The sequence below is a fragment of the Temnothorax curvispinosus genome, unplaced genomic scaffold (assembly GCF_003070985.1).
Source record: "Temnothorax curvispinosus isolate PA1 unplaced genomic scaffold, ASM307098v1 QBEX01012990.1, whole genome shotgun sequence".
NCBI classification, from domain to species: domain Eukaryota; kingdom Metazoa; phylum Arthropoda; class Insecta; order Hymenoptera; family Formicidae; genus Temnothorax; species Temnothorax curvispinosus.
In genome coordinates, this window is record NW_020222770.1 from 39,173 (window position 1) to 61,588 (window position 22,416).

General features: G+C 39.4%; 1 protein-coding gene across 1 annotated transcript in view; it reads left to right on the forward strand.

The window, feature by feature from the left end:
- The first annotated feature begins 1,512 nt into the window (after window positions 1–1,512).
- Window positions 1,513–22,416, forward strand: part of LOC112463025 (E3 ubiquitin-protein ligase MIB1) — a 353,496-nt gene continuing 332,592 nt past the window's right edge. The window contains exons 1-8 of the mRNA XM_025029182.1: window positions 1,513–1,734; window positions 2,192–2,539; window positions 2,622–2,822; window positions 2,899–3,018; window positions 3,098–3,427; window positions 3,537–3,684; window positions 3,781–4,022; window positions 4,108–4,305. Coding sequence (XP_024884950.1) covers window positions 1,633–1,734; window positions 2,192–2,539; window positions 2,622–2,822; window positions 2,899–3,018; window positions 3,098–3,427; window positions 3,537–3,684; window positions 3,781–4,022; window positions 4,108–4,305 — 1,689 coding nt within the window. The 5' untranslated portion in view covers window positions 1,513–1,632. The remainder of the gene's footprint in view (window positions 1,735–2,191; window positions 2,540–2,621; window positions 2,823–2,898; window positions 3,019–3,097; window positions 3,428–3,536; window positions 3,685–3,780; window positions 4,023–4,107; window positions 4,306–22,416) is intronic.

Below are 22,416 nucleotides of genomic sequence, written 5' to 3' on the forward strand. Positions count from 1 at the left end.
TGAGCACGGCTACGGACAAACGCATGGAGCAGCGTGAGCATGAGCACGAATACTTCACAATAACTGGCCGAAATTTACCGGGAGAATGACCGAATGATTTCCGCAGGTAACGATACTCCGAACACCGAAGAAAACAAGCGGCAAGGCCGCTCACCGACAAGCACAATCGATCGCGCGCCGACCTCGAAGGTACGTTTGTCTGGTTACTGTCGCTGCGCCGCGCCGCCGCGCCGGCGGCTCGGAGCGGCGGGACGTGATTGGTCAGATCCGGGGGCTCGACTCGCGAGCCAATCGCCTTCGAGTCTCGCCCGACCGTGCGGCGGCAACGGCGCGCGCAAGCGGCGCAAGTAATACACGACATGTTCAACGTCGGTGCGAGACGTTGTCGGTCCTGTAATTTCCTTCTCGTGAACGAGAAGAAATAATTTGGTTACAGGGTGTTGCAAGCTGAACGTACGCCGGATATTCCGTTCCTTCTTCGTGTCGACTGAAACGAGTGAGATGCCGTCGCTAGACGAAATGAACGTCGAATGCCGTGCTGGACGCCGTTGTACATATCACCCTGCCGGCTATGATTTGGCGGGTCTCCTGCAGTGCGCCGACGCTGGTGATTGAATGGTGAGTGAATTATACATATGTTAGAAATAAATGATTCGTAGCGCGATATACATCTGAATCTTAATGGAATCGTTATTCCGCGTGTCGCAGTGAAACGATCGTGTCGATAGACGTCAATTCGACGGTCATTTCTCACTGGGGATAACCTCGGAATTCACATCTCCTGTCTCCGGGCTCTTTTTCGGTTTCTTCGAATGAGTGAATCGCGCGGGAAGACACTTCAATAATGAATAACTTTTGAACCTCTCGTGCGGGAATTAATAATTAATTAAGTGATTGAAGAGAACGATCGCGCGTTTGACATTCGCATTTTGCTTGCCGCGATCGCAATAACGATCGCGAACGAGGGAGCATGCTCCGAAATGCGTATATGAATATCGAGTATGAATAAATTGTATCGTTTGTAAAAATTTCGTCGCAATCGTTCTTGCAGCGCGGTGATCGCGCATACCATAAAAGACGATAAATCGTCGTCGTCAAGATACTTAAAAATTATAAAACATTCTCTGTTGCTTGTTCCTCAAATATTATTCGTTTTGCTTACAAAATTTTCCATAAAGGATAAAGACCTAATTGTCTTGTATTCGAATATTTAAATTGATAAGAGTTTGAGTTGTTTGAAGTTTCGTCGAGTTTATATTAGGGCTGCCAACATCAGGAAACGAATTCTACATTTTCGCCGGCTACGCAAGCAGATTCTGCTAAAGATAAAGGTATATACGGAGAGATATTGCTGTTTTATGCGGATTGTCCAAGAGACAAATAAGCGAAAATGTAAACGTACGCTTCTGTAAAATAAACGCAGTAGGAGAGGCGTAACTGGAAAAACGTTTCAAGTCGGTAATCGCGAATATCGGGTGAAGGGTTACGTTCCTAGACGAGCGCGCGTTGGCAACGCGTGTTTTGACGCATTGTCAAAGTGGTGATATATCTCTCGGTGTTTGCGCTGACAAGAGACATCGTGTTCCGCGATTTTTCGAACGAGATACGCGAAGGAATCGTTGTCAACGAGCGATGGAGGCCGGTGCGAGTACGGGTACTCGTACGACGCGTTTTATGATGGAGGGCGTCGGCGCCCGAGTGATTCGTGGACCGGAATGGAAATGGGGAAAGCAGGTTAGAACTGAGAGGTTAACTGAGTTAAACGCGATATTTTCCGGAGCACGCGATACTCTCCTTCCGCGGAATTACTCGCGACAAATGCTCTCCCGCTCTCCCTATCTTGTGACGACAATTCGAAAATTTTTTCGAAAAAAATGTGTCTGTAAAAGACTAACTTAGTTTGGTGTAAGGTTACTCCGATATTGTTTATTTCATGTAACATTTCGTAAATAATTGCATCACAGGTGCATTGCGTATTTACTTAAATTACCATTAGGTTTTACAATATTATGTATAAAATATATGTAATTTTTAATGGGCAGATAATTGTACAATAATAGGAGTAACATCTGTATTTGGAGTCATGTATATTTTACTGGCAAGCATAGCCATATTGTTAGAAAGATTTCTTACATTAGCAACAGAGATCTAAAGGGTATTTTAATTATTATGGTTGTATCGTGTTTAATAGGATGGTGGAGAAGGTCACGTGGGTACCGTCAGAAATTTTGAATCGCCAGAAGAAGTTGTGGTTGTCTGGGATAATGGCACAGCAGCTAATTATCGATGTTCCGGAGCCTTTGATCTGCGTATACTGGATTCTGCACCAACAGGAGTGAAGCACGATGGCACAATGTGCGACACTTGTCGCCAGCAGCCTATCTTTGGAATAAGGTGGAAGTGCGCTGAATGCGGCAACTACGATCTTTGTTCCATTTGCTACCATGGGGATAAACATCACCTGCGACACAGATTTTTTCGTATTGCTACACCAGGAAGTGAAAGAGTTTTGCTAGAACCTCGTAGAAAAAGCAAAAAGGTATAAACAAGGATGACTCTCAATTTTATTATTTGGAAATCACTTATTATGTTGTGTTTTGTTAATTAATATTTTAATATAGATTGCAATTCGTGGTATATTCCCTGGTGCAAGAGTTGTTCGAGGTGTGGATTGGCAGTGGGAAGATCAAGATGGTGGGAATGGTCGTCGCGGAAAAGTTAATGAAATACAAGACTGGTCTGCAGCTAGTCCACGCTCAGCGGCTTACGTTATTTGGGATAATGGCGCTAAAAATTTGTATAGAGTCGGTTTTGAAGGAATGGTTAGTATTATAACATTAATTGTTTTATAATAAAAATAGCTTTATATTGATATATAATATATAATATATATTTCAGGCTGACTTAAAAGTGGTTAATGATGCCAAAGGACAAACAGTATACAGAGATCATTTGCCATTATTAGGTGAGCAAGGTCCAGGCCGAACGGGACCTCATGGACTGCAAATTGGTGATCAGGTGAATAGTTTATTCTTTATTTACAATTTGTTACGCACAAAGTATGTAAAAAATTATAACTATTTCTCTGTATCTACAGGTTAATGTCGATTTGGAATTAGAAATTGTACAGTCACTACAACATGGCCATGGAGGTTGGACGGACGGCATGTTTGAATGTCTCGGCACTACCGGAACGGTCGTCGGTATTGATGAAGATCATGACATTGTTGTCTCTTATCCAAGTGGTAATCGATGGACTTTCAATCCTGCTGTACTCACTAAAGTCCAGATACCCGTCCCTGTTACTAGTTCAAGTTCCGACAATCAGACATTTGCTGTCGGAGATTTGGTTCAAATTTGCCATGATATAGAAAAAATTAAATTACTCCAGCGTGGTCATGGAGAATGGGCTGAGGCAATGGCTCCAGTAAGTATTTTTGAATAATAAAACTGTGAAATTTTTATTTCTGTCTATTTTTATATTTTATTAGTCTTAATTCTGAATCAGCATTTAATTCTGAATGATCTTTTTTTAGACCTTGGGAAAAATAGGTAGAGTACAGCAAATATATCATGATGGAGACTTAAAAGTAGAAGTTTGTAGTACATCATGGACGTATAATCCTCAAGCTGTCACAAAAGTTGCTAGTAGCGACGGAAGTGTTCCAGGAAACAGTAGTGGTGGTAAGTGTACAATAAACTGAACTAATTACCTATTTCATAAATCATATACTTCGAATTTAATATGTACTGTAATGTGTGTATTGCTTTATTTTCTAGAACGGTTGTCAGCATTATTAAAGAAATTATTCGAGACACATGTCTCTGGTGACGTCAATGAAGAATTAGTAAAAACTGCAGCGAATGGCGACGCTGCTAAATGCGAGGAATGCTTAAAACGGCCAGAAGCCGATGTTAACGGTGTATTTGCCGGCCACACTGCCTTGCAAGCTGCAAGTCAAAACGGTCATTTAGAAGTTATTAAAATACTTCTCCGGTTCAGCGCGGATGTAGAAATGGAAGTAAGTATTTTTTGTTTACAAATTGAATGAAGATATCAGATGTACACCGGACTACATTTACTTATATCGCGTTTTTGGAAAATAGGACAAAGATGGTGATAGAGCCGTACATCACGCTGCTTTTGGAGATGAGCCAGGTGTTATGGCGCTTCTCGCTGGTGCCGGCGCCGATCTAAACGCTCGAAATAAAAGGCGTCAGACAGCTCTTCATATCGCAGTTAATAAAGGACACGCTGGTGTTGTGCGAACTTTGTTGGAATTAGGCTGCCATCCGAGTCTACAGGTAAGTGCATGCAATTTTTGTCATATTTCATAATTGCACCGATATTCTCTAGCATTCGTTTTCAGAATGTTGTATGTCTTATTAAGCGTTTATTATGTATTATACGAGTTGAAAACTATGATTGTATCAGACATATTTTGGATATGCAATTAAAAATATTTTAATTATAAAATTTCGCGAATAATAATCTTATTTTGCTTACATAAGCTTACGTAATATTTAGGCAATTATAACATTTTATAGTAATTATTTACAATAAAATCATAGTGGTCATTTTAATATTTAAAATACAATGATGATGAACGATAATGTTTCTATTTTCTTGCTTAAAAGTTTATCATACTATATACATATAGTAAATTATATGTATTAATTATTAACAATGTATTAATATTTTATTAATAATTATGGTTAGAAAAATTGCATAGAATCAACTCTGATACATAGCTTAAACGAGATATCTGTTTATTCAGTCACGAAGTAAATCAACGACTTAGAGAAAACCACGGGTTTATTGTAGGAGATTGTACTGGAATGAAATCTCGTGAAATATAACCAAAAGCGGAGGTTTCGGTGGTGGGCCGCAAGGGAGGGTAAAGGAAAGAGGGTGGGGGTTGTTTATTTTATTCTTGAACTGTCTGAACATGATATATTTGTGGTATTCCGCCCTCCAATGATTTATGCCGGTCTGAAACTGCGTAAACGAACACCTCCTACTACAACCCTTTTTCCTCTTCCAACATTTTGCTTCTCGTTTTCCTTCTCTCGTTTCCGACGATGTTCAGCTCTTTTCTGAGAATGTAACCTAATAGTACGATGTTTGTTTAATATATAGCCAGTTTAAAGGCCGGTTTTCACACGCAATGATTGGTGGCGCCAGGCCGCGCCAGTCGACTAACGCCAGTAAAAATGCAAGTGTAAACACTTGATACAAACTGGCGCTAGTAATGTGGCGTTTACTGGCGGTTATTGGCCAAAGCATATAACCTCAAATTTGGAGGTTATATGCTTGCTGTCATTTACTGTGTGTTTAATAAATGTTAAATATTTTCCATAGTATACGCCAATCACTGTGTAAATACTTGTGAGTTTGCTAGTCGGTTCTGGCGCCAATGAATGCCAGTCAGTTGGCGCCACTAATCATTGCGTGTGAAAACCGGCCTTAAGTCTTTTATTTTGATAAATCTGAAGCTTTATATATCTTACAAGCCTTACAAAGAGATTTTCTTAAACCTTTCTTAAAATTTTTGTAGTTTACTGTTATATTATTTATAATTATTAAATTAAGGAAATAGAAAAGAGAAAAAGAAAGAAGAATTTTTACGAAGTAGTTTTTAATTGAGTATAGATATATTATACTTGCAAGTTTACATGATATAAGACAATGGTCATACACATATTGAAATGATAAATATTTATCTTTCTTCTTTTTCGTAAAAGCATTTTTCATAAAGCACTGGTACATGCAACGGTACCGTGCAAACGCGGTTTATTTGGAATAAAGAAAATAAATTTGAGTCTGAGGCGTGAAGGAGACGTAATAAGGGCAAAAAGCAAGAGAGAGGGAGAGAGCAGAAGAATTGCGAAAAAGGAAAAAAGGTGTTGGTGGGTGTTGAAGAAGGAGGGAGATTCCAATCAGGATATATCGGCATATATATTACCCTTCTTGCTTCGATATTTGAGAGCGAAGTCTGCGAAGCTGGCGGGTATAGCCGCACACAGCTGTATTTTATTATTGATGGCATCGGAGATGCTTATAAATCTTCCTCGCGTTGAATGGTCAACCGTGTGGCTGTTTATTGATATTGCAAATGCTTAAAGCATTGACATCACATTTTCTCATCTTCACACCCGCGGTTGTACTACATTTAGTTTAGTTTCTTCTTGTATCATATTCGGTTTTATCGTTTAGATTATTTTACTCTTATAATTTTATACGTCGACCATTTCTCATCGTTTTTTGACACCGACGCGATATTTGCGCACGAGTGCCGGATATACGAATGTGAATTAGTGTTAATTCACCTTTGTTACACGGGTATCTCCTCATTTGCAGGAGACTTAATTAATTCAGTTATCTGACTCGAGGAAGCCTCGAATTCCACCTGCGTTACGAGTGTCGCGGGATTGTGTTTGAGAATACGTGTTGCGCATAATCAAGACACGCTGTGTATATTTGGTGCTCCAGCAATGGGGTATAACACTGCGGATCCCTATTTCCCTTCGAAACAATTCGAAACCTGAAGACAACTAGAAACGTTTTCTGCGATAAACAACATTTACGTGCTTGGCATTTATTAACGATCGCTTTTTCTATTTTTTAAATATATTTCTTCCAAAATTTATCTAGAACACTAAAAAGAATTCTTAGTTTAAATGATTTTTCATTCATCTTTTTAATTTAGAAGCAGACAATTTTTTAATATAAAGTAGTCTTTTGATAAGCATTTTATGAAAGAAATTTGTTTGAAGAGTTTGTTAGAAAAGTACATATAAGTAATTACATTAAATTATCGCAAAAGCTTTTTCTTATAGCGCTCGCCAACAGTTTAGAGAAGTAATTAAGAAAGTTAGGCAATAGTCTTCTCATTTTCATAATCACCGCACAAAATGGTATAAATTAACAGTAAATGTAAATCAACGATGTTTTTACGCGGTGCCAGGGTGTATTGCGACCGTCGTGAAATACCGTTCATATATTTCATCAAGCCAGGAGCATAAGACTCGCGAAAATATGCTTGCATTAGCGCTCGCAGAATTACGGTTCATGTCTGTTTCTTCTCAGCTATGCTCTTATTCCACATTTACAGCCGACATTTGCATAATTGCACTTTTTAACAGCGCTAAGAAATTTTTTGATGAAAAATTATTTAGGAGTTGTATTGTTGAAACCCCAAGCTTTTAAAGAGTTTTATTATTTAGCTAATTTTTATAGGATTCTTTTATGAAAATCGCAAAGTTATAATTGATGTGATGTATTATCATTTTTATTCGACGTTTATATATAAGTTTTGTTCTACGGTAACAGTTCGACGATTCTCTTGCGATCTTATTTCTTTCTTTCGCAGTTTTCGAAAAAAAAAACCCTTTTTTCCGCGTTGCACATCGCCGAGCGTACTTTTCGCGAAGAAATAAAATTTCAACGATCACGTACGTATGTACCAGACAAGAAAGAGCAGACTTTCGCGTTCAGCACGTGCGCGAAATTCCGACAAGTCGATCCGACAATACCGGCGTGGGCGGCGGGAGGGAATGGGAAGGGCGAGGAGAATTTTTGCGATCGCGCTATCATCCTGTCTGCTTCGTTGAAGGATCGGACTAATCGAAATACCGGACGTCTTTGGAGCTGTTACGTGTATAGGTGCTCCCTGCGGGTGTAGCAACCTCTTGTTGCTACCGTTAAAATCGGGCTAGTCATCCTTACGGCTTCCACTGTTCATTTCGAGATATCCGAGGAAAAATATCGACATGGTCTAGCTTTTATCTGCGATATCAACTTCTCTCCTTCGTCCTCTCTCCTTTTTTACGACTATACGATTGAAAGATAATCGGAAAATTATCGTGAAGGTCTGAGTGAAAGAGATCATCTGTCTACGAATTTTATTCTTGATATTAGTTAGATTAATAAAGAAAGTAGATTTTTGGGGTAATGTTTGTATCGTACGTGACAAGAAACCGATTATGTCCGATATAACAATTGTCGACGGTATGTATTGCGTGCATTTCGGCCAATGAGGATTAATCGCTTTAGAGAAACGTCGCTCTCTCATAATTCTGTACAACTCAATATATCCGACATGACGTTTCAGCCGAGACCATTCTATTTTACGAGCGCAGTCAGAACATACTGTACACGCTATAATTGAGTTTAATTGTGTTCGCTATGCGGCTAGTACTGTTGAATAAATACCTGAAACAAATCGTAGACAATCCATGCTACGTGAATTCGATTGAATATTATCAATAATAACTGGCGCTTCGATTTGTTACAGAAATTCCTATTTGTTTTAGCACTCGTACATCGTACAGTTATCCTATCAAACCGTAAATAATTGCACGATTTATGAGATGAATTTTTGATTTCTTCGTTAATCGTTTCCTTTAGGCAGTAGTATTCGCGAGAGGAAAATTCTTGAGGAATAACACAAATACAATTCGGTAGTTCTTTACTCCATCGTGCGAATAATGCATTCAATCGAACCGATAGTCTTTGTGCCGATGCGACCGTCTTATACGTGGAGAAAAAGTGGTTGGTTTCGGAATGGGAGATGCGACGCTCTGCGCGCGGGGGGTTGAAATCGGAGAAAGAGTGCCTATAGCTATGTGACCCCTATTACAAATCCAATACCCACCTAGTACGTGTCTCCCTCTTTCGCTCCCTGTCTTTCTTTCTTTTCTCGATCCATCTCGATGTTACCGCCTATAGCCGCATCCTAGCTACGACGTTGCTATAAAACATATTTGCTGACAGAGACAATATTCCCCTCGGTACTGCAGACTCGACAGAAGTAACGCTCTCGGGCCACATATTCACGCAGAAAATGCCTGCTCTACTCGCGTAAGAGCGATCGCGCCGACATTTGATTGTTTACGAACATAATCCAGCAATCCAGGAATAGTTATATACGTTATTATATTTAACAACATATATTGTGCTACTAATAAAAACTAATGGAGTTACTTTATATTATTTTATTTTGCAATTTTTCCGCACTTAGATTATAATGGCGGTACAGAAAGATATTGTGTTCAGTTTTCTTTTTATCTCTTTTTTCATTTTCTTGCCTCACTGATCTTTTATCATGGCACATTGTTCCAATCTCATTTTATTCTGATATTTTTTATAGCAATATTGTTTCCTTTATTTCTTAATAAACTATTCTTTATTTATGTGAAGTTAGCAATCTATTTTCAGAATCTTGATTAATTTATAGAATTCTGGTTTTTCCCAATAAACTTCTCTAGAATCATTAGACATTTCAAAAGGATTCTTAGCGATTAAATCATTAATTTTACAAGATTTATTCTTTATTTTTCAGTACTTTGTATTTTTTTATGCATATGTTGATTTAATGTCAATATAATTGTTCAATTAGAGACAAATAATTTTTATGTTCTTCAAAAACTTCGGAAATAAATATTTCGTCTATATCGTATCCCTGTCTAAACCGAAAAGCTCTTGAGGCCGATAGAATTCAGAAGCTTCTTTTTCAAAGAATGTGATATACTTCTATGCAGCTGCTGCGTACTATTCCCAGCATGCATTGCCATTCGCTTCCTTCCGGAATAGCGAACTACCTCGTTGGTAGTCGAAAAATGCCTCGGTCCCAAGCCAATCCCTCAAGAAGAACATGGACAGAGCGTTTTAAATAAATACCTGAATAGATTCCCCGTGTAAACGGATTTAACACTTCGCTTTTACAACGTAGGAGATACGACTCGAAATGTATTCTTGCATTTTGCATGCGTTTTCGTGAGCAGAATCTCGTTCTGATTGCAGTCCTTTGATACGTTTGTACCAGACGTAAAGCAGATATATGATCTGTTTTCCATTTCTAAAATCGCGCACTTAAATTTGATGTATCTTTTAAATTGTTGAAATTTTCCTGAAAAATGCACGTCGTTGATAGAACGTAATTCGCTGAGCGGCTTGATCTTCGGACCACGGAAATGAATGTAATCCGAATACTCATTGATGGTTAGTTCATGTCGACATTTTTGTTTGAAGTTGAGCTAGTATGTATTCGGTTGATGTAAGGGATCATGACAAAAGCTTTCTTTTATACATGTACCGTAGCTAGCGTAATGTCGGGCTTAGAACGTCAGTAGAAGAGGGTCGTAAAACGGGAAGCGTATTACATGAGTAGTAACGAAGCGGGCGAAGTACACGTTGATTATTTTTACAGTTACGGCTGTGTTCTGCGCTTCTAGACCACGGGTTTATAAAATGGATATTTCAAAATAGCTCTGATGCATCGCAGAAGTTTATTATTCAATACGACGCTATAAAGGCGTAGTGTATTCTCTTCTCAAAATATCAGATTGATTAAAAAACCGATCCTCTTTTGTATGATCCTTGTATTAAAAAGAAGAACAAAAAAAAAAATAGAAGAGGAATACAGTACATGAGGATGGTATATGAATTTTGTTGCATTCCTCTCTTCTCGATATTATATTGGAAAATAAAATTATAAAACGGGATATTTCTGCCCGTACGATGGATAGAATGACTGGATAGATTCGTTATTTGCTTACACTCGAAAAATATGTCGAGAAATGTTTGTTAAAGACCACAATAACAATGCGACTCGCGTTGTTCGGAGCGACATTAAACTTGCCACGGTGATTAAGGGGTGGTTCTGCCTGGCGACGGAGGTAACGCAAGAACAAGAAACAGCAACAAACTCTTAGGCGGTGCCTGCTGTACTCAAGTACTTAGGCGGAGAGTCCCTTCGTGGAATAGCGACCGTGCAAGTGACGGGCTGCAGCACTCAACCTCCAAAACTTAAGCGTGTTTATGCTAGCCTCGCCACTTGCGGCTCTCCGAGGGGTGATTCGGCAGCTGCCTCCCAAGGATTAACACAGAGTCCTTCGAGACGTCGCTTTGATAACACGCGAGTGGCTTATTCATAAGCAAGCTTGTAATGACCATCGGCTTTCCTCCGCGCAAATTATTTCGCTTTTGTAAAAAAATATGATTCTAGATTTTTATTCTATTGTTATGGATATATTACTGCGATCGATAATATGTCCATTTTGTCGAGTAGATAAGTTTATTTAGTTTATTCGTGGTGTAAAATTAAATATTTGGCAAGTTTACGGGCAAACGAGCAACGAGGAGAATTCCGAATTGGTGAATAATCCTCAGTTCTCTGGTTATGGGCCGTGACATCATATTCGAAGTTTCGGATGAAACTTCTGATACAATGACAGTCGGTATTAACATTCGATATTCCACAGTCGTAAACCTAGGGAAAGGTCTGCGGATGTGCAGCAGCTTTCCCTCTGTTACTTCTCCCTTGCCATTTCTCTCTCTCTCTCTCTCTCCTTTCCCTTCGATTTGCTTAGGTATTCGTAAGTGCGTTTGTGTGTTAGCACACGTTTATATGACGCTATTGTGTATTAACACGGCTTGACGCGAACTCAACGAAGTCTAGAAAGTTAGCTCGTAAATTCCGCCTGATATTCGTACATGGGATGCGTCATAGTCTGCGTTATCGATGATACTAAATGAAGGTTTGTAACTTCGATAATAAAATTTTGCCTTGTAGTCGCGTAACTTGTACGAGCTAACACCCGAGCTATTGCGCATTTGCATGCAAAAATGAATGTGGCGCGAATACTGCGTGTACGAATGATCTATACCGGCGTGATATTGATTACATATACGACGTGGAAAATGGTAGCGAAATTTATATTGCCATATTTACAATTTTATGTAAAACCATAATATTGCGTTAACCGAACGCAAGAGTTATACATACATTCTATACAGATTTGCAGTATTTGCAGTAACTTCGAATTTGCATTGCGCCAGAACCTTTGCGTGTTGTTCTAAAATGGATCGAGGCAGATTGCCTGAAATAACAATGGTATCAGGAGATAAAGTATTACCGCCCCACAGCCGGTTGTTCTATCTTTCTCCTCTGGTGTCCCTCGTTTCAGTCCCTCTGTGTGATCGCCTGAAAATCACATTTCAAAACTTTTTAAATTTTAGTTTACGCATGTTAAAAATTAATATTCTTTTGTCGAGAGATTTTTTTTATTCCACCATGTTATTGCAATTAATTTTATTCTTGCTGACATTTTAATTGAATTATTTATTCGTGTCCGTGTTTAAAAGAAGAATTAGGAGAGTAGAAGTGCTTATCTATGCTATATAATTGAAATTTATCACATTTTCTTTATCATGGAATACGGATCATATAAAATGAACGAATAGGTTTGGTCAGGACGACTAAATGTTGCTGAGATTTGTGATTGTTTTACGTAGTGCTTTTATTTCTACTCAATTGGTACCCCGATACGGTGTAACATTGCTACATGACAGGATTTATTCGCGTGTTGGACATTAAATGTTTCATTGCGCGTATCTTTAACGAGATTGGAGCAATTTGAGTATTTTACAGGGCCTTATATTCGTCTTTCGAATTTCCTGGCGGAATTCGTGCAGGTAATCAAATTTTATAGGCACGAACACGGTTTCTCTCTCCCTACGTGCTTTAGAACGAAGCAATTTTGCGAGAACAAAGAACGTATTAATATTTTTAAGTGAAACTCAAATCGATTTTATTATGCTACGCTATCACGTACGAAATCCATTTACTTAATTGATCAAAGTTATTTCGTTAATTAGAAATATTTGTATTTACGATGATATTTAAGTTTTATCTTGCAAACATGTTCAGAAGTAATCTTGGTATCTTGATTTATGCATGTATGCGTACCAATATGACGCATAAAATGTAAACACGGGGAAAGTTTTTAAGGGCTCTCTCGTTCAATGTTGAGGAAGTTTATTTGCCTTTTATGTGCCTTCGGAGTCTCGTTGTTCGGGCACTTGCGTTACACAGTAACAAATTGTCTCGGTATAAGTATACATTCTTATGTATGATGAAAAGATGGATAATAGCGGCACTTGAGATTGATAGTATTGTAGGTACTTGACCTCTCGATTTGTTTTTGCATCTAATTTTGTAAATACGCCTTGATATTTTATTCGCTTGTGAGAATATATTTAATTTCTTTTATTTCTAATAATTGCAAAAATACATTTCTATATTATCGTTCCTTTGCAAAGTTTTAAAATGAAACGTACATCGGCATCATTAAAAGTCTCGAGATTATAGTTTCGTTCTGTTTTTTATGCGGCCTTTTTGCACCCGCTACACTCGTGCAACGTTTCATCGAGATTTTTATAGCTCTCTTGAAAATATTTTACGTACTAAATCCTTGAGATAATAATCTGCTCGTTTTTGAGAAGTATTCTTACATTACAGCGAAATAAAAATTCATGCCCGACGAAACTCTTAAACTAACTTGCAACTTTGAATATCGTTACGTCACATTGGAGTTGGCAAACGGGGAAGATGCACTATCCCTAAGGAGATGGCATAAAATTGTCATGTATGTCGAGACACCTCGCGATCGTTTTGCCACTCTTCGTAGCCCAGAACAACTGCTAAACACTTAAGAAGTTTACGTAGACTAGTAACATACGAAATAGCGTCTTGTTTGTTAAATTCGCGACTCACGTGCCTTGTAGCACGTGCTGTAATTTAATGTCTTATTCTGAAATGCCATTGCTTTAATCATATCTTATTACGCAGTTCCTTGACGAATTTATGTAACTGGATTTTAATGACAATAATACAATCAAAATATTGGAAGTAATTTTATGTTACAGGGACTTATGTATGTGATCAATAATTTTTAAGGGTATTTAAATATATGGAGCATTGTTCTTAATTATTTTTTAAGAACATGTGACATATGTTATTTTTTTTATGTATTTCTTTGTATTACGTTCGCTGTGTTTCGACTTTCTTTTTATTGTGAGTAGACAAGAGAGAAAATTCAATGGAATGCACTAAAGCGAAATAAGAGCGCGCGGTTTTATGAAGAAACGAACATTCGGAAATATGCATTAGCTTATTGTGACGGCTAAAGTCATCGGAGGGGTAAAAGTGAAATTTATATCTCTATCTCTCTTGTTTTTCATGGTGAAACTCGGGGATTAAACTAACCCCGCCGGCTTCTTTCTACATCGACTTCGCGCCGCTCGCTCTCATCTCCGATCCGGCGCGGCGTCGTCTACTCTTAATAGGCCATATTATCTCTCAGCTGGAAAGCTCGGGTAATTTTAAAAGTTTCCCTCGTATCGGCCCCATAGTGATGCTCCTGGCGCTTTCCCGGGGAACGACAGATAAAAGCGAGTGAGGGTGGACGAAGAAACGTAGCATTGTGTATGCAGAAAAAAAGAATGCTTAAAAAGAAGAGAGATACTCATATAGATTTTTATTGTATTAAAACAATTTTATTAATTTTTATTAATTTTTATTGCGCGATAGTCAGACGAATTCAGTGTGTTAAATAACTTATAATTAGATTAATGCACGCCAACTGGCATCCAGATATATTTAGCGATAAAAGTTTGTATGAGACAAGCATTAGTAATTTTATCGCATTTGTACTTGTTGAATTCTCTATCGGAGAGATGTACCGGGCACACTCAAGATAAATCGTCGTCTATATTCTCTTTGTCGAGTAATTACATCTGCTCTGACTTGTGGCATGCTGCGCAGTGATACGCTAATGTTACGTAACCAGCAAGAAAGACTACTGTTCTATTTGTCTGTACGACGTATCCCATGTTGGCGACGGTCCTTCTTCGTCTTGGATTCGCCGGAGGCTACCTCACAAAAAGCAAGAGATTCGTAGACGGTGTGTGTAAAGAGAAAAACAGCGTGTACGTTGATACACGTAGCGTGGAGCGAGATAGGTCAAAGATCCGAGGAAGATGCGGCTGAGACGTAGACGAACGTTGTAGGTAGCTACCAGGTAGCACATCTTCCCGCTTGCACAGCTTGAACTACGTGCGCAAATCTACAAACGAGTAGACGTATACAAACCAGAGCATACGCTCACGCACCGAGCTGACGCTATTCCGCCGGCAATGCTTCTGCATTATAATGTTTGCGCCCTTGTTTATTTTACCTTGTTTATGCTGTTGTGGTCCGTAGAGGAGTGCCTGGCATTATTTTGCACGAGAGATAACTAATATTACTCCCTTGCTCTCCTTTTCTCTCTTTCTTCTCGACATCAATCTTCTTAATACTCTTTCGCTGCGCTATCTAACTTTTCGTTATTCCTCTTCGTTAGATGTCTCTCCATTTCGCAGATACAAACCGGTATACGTATACAATGCTGCAAAAAAAATATTGATTAGAATTTTTGCAATTATAATAGGTAGCAATTTTAGAAGAATCTACTGAGTAGACTTTGTCGAAGCTGAAAAGCTACTTTCCTCTCTAAGTATAAGACGACATTCTTCTCGGTGAAAATTTAAAATTCCCGTTGATCCGTCGGGAAATTCCTTTCCTTCCCGTGAGGTATGTTGCTTCCTTCGTCGCGTTCATCGTGCCTCAGTAAAATGAGAAAGAAGAAACATTTTGAAATGCATTGAACGTCACGTACGAAGACAAATGTTACATTGTTAAGTCTGTTCCAAGTCAATGTCGGCAAATCAACAATTTTTTCGTCATATTTTTTTCGGGACAAAATTTCGATTCATAAATTTTCCACGTGATATAATATACATAGAATGACTCACATTAAAAGCGCAAAAAGATACATAAATTGTATTTGTTTCACATCGCGGATGCGCATCATGGTAAAGGACACACGATTACATTTACAAACGTGAAAATGATAGCACGATCATTTTTGTTTCTCCAAATGCGTTGTCGCCATAACTCAACGATGCGGGATACGATCATGTATCCAGTGCGCCATTAGTTCCCGAGTGTCTAAACACTTTGGGACACAGTGGTAAATGGCAGACGGTAGTATAGCGCAATGGATCGTTTAACTAGGGTTTATCGGTAAGTAAGCAAGATCCACATTAATATTTCACTCACTAATGCGCGACGTTAGTCGAGGTTCTCTCCGTTCTACCACATGTAATTTAGATTTATAGCAGTAATGTTATTTTCTTTCTAAGCAATCGGGAAAGCTTAGAATCTTTTTTTCTAGTCGAAAGATTTTGGGATTTTAATAACGTTCTAGTGATATTTAGAATATTTTTTATTTTGTTCTTGAAATTTATTATTTTATCAAATATATTCTTTTTTATCGCTGTTTTTTTTAATTTATATGATAAATCGGTTAGAAAGTTTGCTAGGTCTGTCACGTAATTGTGAATTTATAGAGTATTCTTTATCGATCCCAGCGGCATCTTCGATTCTACCCCCTTTTCCGTATTAACGCAGTAATGTTCGTTCCAATCTTTTTTGGCGCAACCGACTTTTTCAGTCCGGCAGCACTTATTTAGCCGAGACTTAACGTGGATTAATGCGTCCCTTACGGGGACGATGCTCTGTATCCGTGGAATCCCCGCGTGGCCTTTTAGGTGACTTCCGTAGACGGTCGTGCACGCGACGACGTAAATTTTCGGAAGTTTCTCTCTCAGTTAAGATTTACCAGACCCATCGGATCACGTCGGCGTGTCTCCATAGTTGCCGCTCCGAACTTCTTCCGTATCATTTATAGAAGTATCGTTCAAACGGCGATTCGAATGTCGTCTTCTGACATGCATCATCCACCGGCCCCGTTGCCATCGCGGACGTATCTGCGAACTTTTGGTGACTTCCGTTAGAATTTTTTTTACGTAACTGCGTGCGAGGACTGACATAAATTCTCGGGCAAGTTTCTGCGCGTACATCCAGTATAGCATCGGTGTTTTCGCAGGAACTTTCTTCTGGATTTTCTCGGTCCGTACGGACGAAACTGATGCGAGTTTCATTCGCAGGCCTGTCGACCGTTGTTCGAGACTCTTCAGGCACTCTTACCCTCGAATATCTTCTTTCGGGGTACGTTTCAGACTGAAACGTTGAGAAGGCGAGAAAAGTACGGGAGAAGTGGTCGTTGTTTGCCGGAAAATGGAACGTTTCGTTCTGAGTGAACTACGTAATAGTGTTCTAGCGTTTACAACTTCGCTCGCTATCTTGGTTTTTACTCTACCGTTTTACTGATTTTTTCCAGCATCGTAAGTCATGTGTATATCACATGCTTACTCTTTTTTATTAAACGTACGATTATTTAATCTGTTTTTCATGGTTTAAATTGGAGGTCTGGAATGGAAAACTAAATATTATCGAAACGGTTATGTCACGAGTAAAATTGTTCAATAATTGTTTGAGAATCGACTCTCAAAATGTTCTGCAACTTTAAATTTAATCGATATTAAATTTACGTAATTTTGCTAACAATCTTAATCCATTAGAAACGAGAGGTCATTTTATGTTCACACATATACATGCAGTATGCACACACACATACATAGAGATAGAACGTACTTTTGCACCTGTACATTATCGCGTGCATTATCGTGAACCAATCTTCATTCTCTCTGTTACCGTTAAACCATCTGCGGAATTTTAACGTAATGTTACGATTAGAATTTACTACTGCCAATGAAGAACTTTGCTATGACGCAGATCGACGAAACGAATTGATTCCTGCGTATTTCTATTTGCATTTTTTCTTTTTCTTTACTTCTCTGTTTCTATATCTGTTTGCCGTAAGGACATTCGGATAAGGTATTCTTCGAATACAGTAGTGCACCCGTATCGAAAATGAAATGAGTAGGAAAATCGAGTGAATTGAATTTGAATTCACTTTTCGTTAAATTGTTCGTATCGTCGCAGTCAAGTGATCATTGCCGTAAAACTGAACCGGCAGTGCTTTTTAAGTCATAAACAAAATTGAGGTTCAAGGCTATATCTAATGTCTTATACACATGAAAAATTGAGAGATTTTTTTAGTTTACATTTATTAGTAATATGAATTTATATAAGTAAGTTTTCAACATTCATACTGATTAGATTGAAGTTATGATATTGAATGATGTTATTAGTCGCTAAAGTTTTCGTAACAGGAACAGAGAAAGATAGCGGTAATATGGTATGCCAACTCTTATGGATGGTACCATATATCTTTGCTCGAATGATTAAGGAGTCACAATATCTGAGAAATTCTACTTGTAATATTCCATATTTGACAAACAGGATAACTATATATTGTTGTCAAGAGACACGGTAGTGTCTCGCGTCAAATACACGCGCAGCGCGAGACCGCCGTGACTCTTTTACACACGAGTTGCATATTTATTAATCGAATACATTATTTCTAAGTGATGTTTTTTTAAGTAAGAATTTAATTAGTGTAATATAGGCTAACAGACAAATTTTAGTAATCGTTTGACGAGAAGATTGAACAATAAAAATATTTTGTTAAATGTATGACCGTAATTATTTATCTAATAGCTTTAATTAAACTGAATTTTTTTTCTTTTATTTTTTACAAGTTCTACGCAAACGCAATAAACGATTTTGTCTATTTTTACTTTTTGTTTTATTACTTTTCGTACATTACGTCTTATCGAGGTGACACGAATAACGATTTAAGGATTTCTCCTGGTTACGCTTCTCATCCCCTGATTTCTGAAACAAGATAGTCTTCTCGAATTGTAGAAATCTGGCCATGTTCGGCCTTTTTTTCAGATATAACTCTGCCGTTGTGGATGGACGAGAAGACCGTTTCTTTTTCTCTTTCCTTGTGTTCCTTTTTCTCGTTTTTTCCCCCCGTAGTTCCTCCGCCGTGTCTTCTTCTTTTCGCCCCGTCTTTCCATCTCGGCGAAGAAACAGAGGGATGCGTTTATCTCTGATGAATTTATGCCTCTTTTTATAAGGACACGCCGCGTTTCCGTTCGCCGAAACCTCACTACACACTTATCCCGCGCCATCCTCCGACTAGTTGAAGTATCCGGGCTTCATTTCTTTATGCCAGACTATCGTTGTTTATTCGTGTTCCGTGAGGCGGATCGCGATTTCGAGATAAAGGCTCGGGAAGCCGGATAAAGCTGGTCCGCGGGATCAGGAAACTCCCTGTTTTTCAGCGGATTCTTAAAGGGGTGAATTTATTATGGGCGTCACTCTTGGCCAGCTTGATACGTGATGCACGAGATTGCTTCCGCGAAAATTGCTTCCGGATATAGGAGCTCGGGATTTCGTAGCTAAAATGACGACCTATGTGGACTCCTTGATAAATTGACGTTAATAATCAACGTACCGAATGCAGAACGCGGATTTACGGATGGTTTTACAATTAAGAATTAATATTCGTTTACAAGTTTCATTTTTGCATTAGTATGCGCAAGTAATTGTTACCGCGTCGAAAATTCTGCAAATGAGTTACCGCGTTATCGTTTTATCATTTCCTCAATTAAAACTCGTTGGTATGGTATTCTCACAGAAAGAGAGAGAGAGAGCTTTTATCGGGTCAGCCGTCGAATGGCTGCATAATATCTCGGAAATTTACATAATGCCGATAGCGGCTGCGAGCGAGCCTCTTTCTTTTATATTACTGCAATGCCTTTCTTCTAGCAAGCTGCCGTAAATGGAGCTGAAGTTTCGCGTGTCGCCAATTTAGGACTACGTCCCATTATCGATAGTTTGCAGTCTGTAATTAGTGGAAGCGTCGTTATCTTCTGCCAGGCCGTTACGCCCTCTCGAAGACGAGGTCGGTACGGTGACTAACAGGAATTTTAGATTAAAGATGTCCCGTAGTCAAACTAGTTAATAAAAAGATTAATGCGCGCGTAGTAGCTGAAGGCAGACGCGGAGTTTATATTAGCTTTGCGAGAAATCAATTTTCTCGTGCCTCTTAAATATTTTCTTTTCGATCTATAAATATCTTCGTTAATTACTTGGAAATTGTTTAGTGTCTTGCAAGTTTCCGGACTTACTCATTCACTCAGCAAGTGCGTATTTATATATTATCAAGGAAAGTAACCATTAAGATATTACGTTTTTTTTTTAATAATCTTATATTTTATCTCCTTTTTCTTTATCTCTTGTTCCATTGCTTATTAATTATTTACGTAGGTCCTTCTACAAGATTTTTTAACGGTGAAACTTTCTGTTTTTCTGCGGATGTTATCTCATGTCCATGATACGAGGCAAATAACATTTTCGGGTACACCCGGTCGGAAGTGTCATTCAATCTACCCTCGGTTATCGAGCTTCTCTCGACTCCTCCGAAACAAAGGATGCGCTCAGCGGCTTAGTGTGTTTCGCGTCTTAAAGAAATACATCCGCGGATACGATTTCTATGAGAATGGTTAGCCTTCTCAAATGCAATTCGAGAGTATACGCTGCATCGTCAGCATTGCTTCGTTTTCCAGTCGATACGACCGCGGCCTGAAACGATGACGACGACGAAGACGACGGCGGGGACCAATAGCAGATGGCATTCCATTCGGTCAGTCACGTACCACGTCCAGTACGAGGTATTCTCGTTGATTCGGATCGTGGAAAGAGCCCGATTGGCGTTCAAGCGCAACCGTTATCGCGCTGTCGGAATTACGGTCTGAGAGCCGTTCCGGGGCTCCTGCCACACGTTCGTAACAATAATGGTAATGATATCAACCATGTGCCGCGGCGTATGGCGCGATGTCACGGGTCGCGACTCGCGACACCGTGTGGCGAATGTCTTTCGGATTAGGAGAATTGGATAATGTCAAGCGATCCGCCCTCATAAATGACTTCGAGCTGTATCTAATTTACCTTTAGAGTAGCTTCGTGTAGCGTCAAATATTCGACTGTGCGTTTGTGTGTGGCGTGATGTATGAATGTGTTGATATTATATTGCGAGAGAAATTTGATCGAATATCTTCCTCGGTTATCGCGACATAGCTCGGTGTGCAGCACAGCCTGATGATGTGCGCATGTGCGTTTGATATTAAAAATTATTATTTCTCGTAATGGTATGCGGTGGTTCTCTTTCCACAGTGCAATTATCGGTTATCGACTAAGGGTCGAGTCGATTTGATCTCCGCGTTTAATTTCTACGCTTGTGCTCGGTGTATACGTATGCTTGCTCCATTTTTTCTTCTCTCGATAGAGCAGCACACCGCGTTATGGGCGCGTGCAAACATACTGGATGAAGATTGCACCTTCAGCTTCGTGTTCGAGTTTGCTCTCCGGGTCTGCACGAACACGTAAATTCCTGACGAGTTTGCACTTGTTCAACAGCGGCCAAGAGTGATGCACAATTGCGCTATAGCGTCACCGGTAGAGTTTTCCTGCTAATTATGTCGAATGTTAGCCTAGTCCGGTAATGCACGCGTGCAAGCTCGAAATAATCTGCCAACTTTCCAACGTTGCTCGTTTGCATTCTACGATCCATTCATTCTGCACCGCAGCCGCGTCTGCTTTCGTCGTGGAAAATCGCGGATCGGTGGGTCGCTCAAAGTGAACTGTTGCGCGCTCCCAATTTGCAGTTACCGAGATTTAGGATTCCACGAGAGTCATGGGACGATGCCTGACGGTGTTGACGCATACGAGGATCGACGAATTTATTTCAGGCTAATTAAATCGCTGATTTTCCGACAAGAGCACAGTGAAGTTAAATCGCAAAGTTAATCTCGTGAAAAACGCAGAAAAGGAACGTTGTTATTTCACACTTATGAAAATTCACGTTATTTTATGTAATGCATAATGATATATATATTGTTGGAACGATTAACGCGTAATGTTTTAAGATATAATTATTTTGCATCACAAATTCGTGTTTTTTTTTTTATAATAAATTAGACTGCAATTCAAATTCGCATTCTCGTTGAATCGATCGATTCCGCAAACGTAATGTTTCGAATCCAACGTGAAAATTATAATACGCCATGTGCGACGTGCATTTACGTTTCGCGAGGGAATTACTCTCAATTGTTATAGATAATTCTATTTGCTAGTTACATTGTCCGAGCAGTACTAATGAGATGGGCGAATCGAAATATGTTTCGGTAACAAATTGTACGCTCGCGGTAACCGTATTACGAAATTATCGCGAAGGTAAATCAGACGGCGTTGTATCGTACACTGTAAACGTGTCGTATCCAACGTCGTTTGCGTTTCGTTTGCACCCAGACTGACGCTGATTTAGAGGCGCGCGTCGTACCGTTGCGAAGTACTTCTCTTTATCTTAATACCGTAGCCGGTAATCCCCGTTGCGCGCACACCGATCTTCGGGCTCTCGTCCATTGTTGCGATCGAACAAATAGCTTCCTGATGCCACGCGATCCATTCAGCTTAGCCCAATTCGCTCGAATGGGCCCCGGAGTTCCTCTCGGCGCGGCGATACGAATGGGAATTGCTTACCGCATTCGCAGGAACGACGCCAGCGGTCGCATAGAGGCGCACGTTAAAATCGGGATGTAATTGTCGTCGAATTCAACCGCGTACATTCGCGTCGTCATTTGTTCATTCGTTAGAATCCCCGGTCTCTCCGGTGTCGCGCGCAATTTCCCGATCTCGGACGTGGCCGAACTACTGT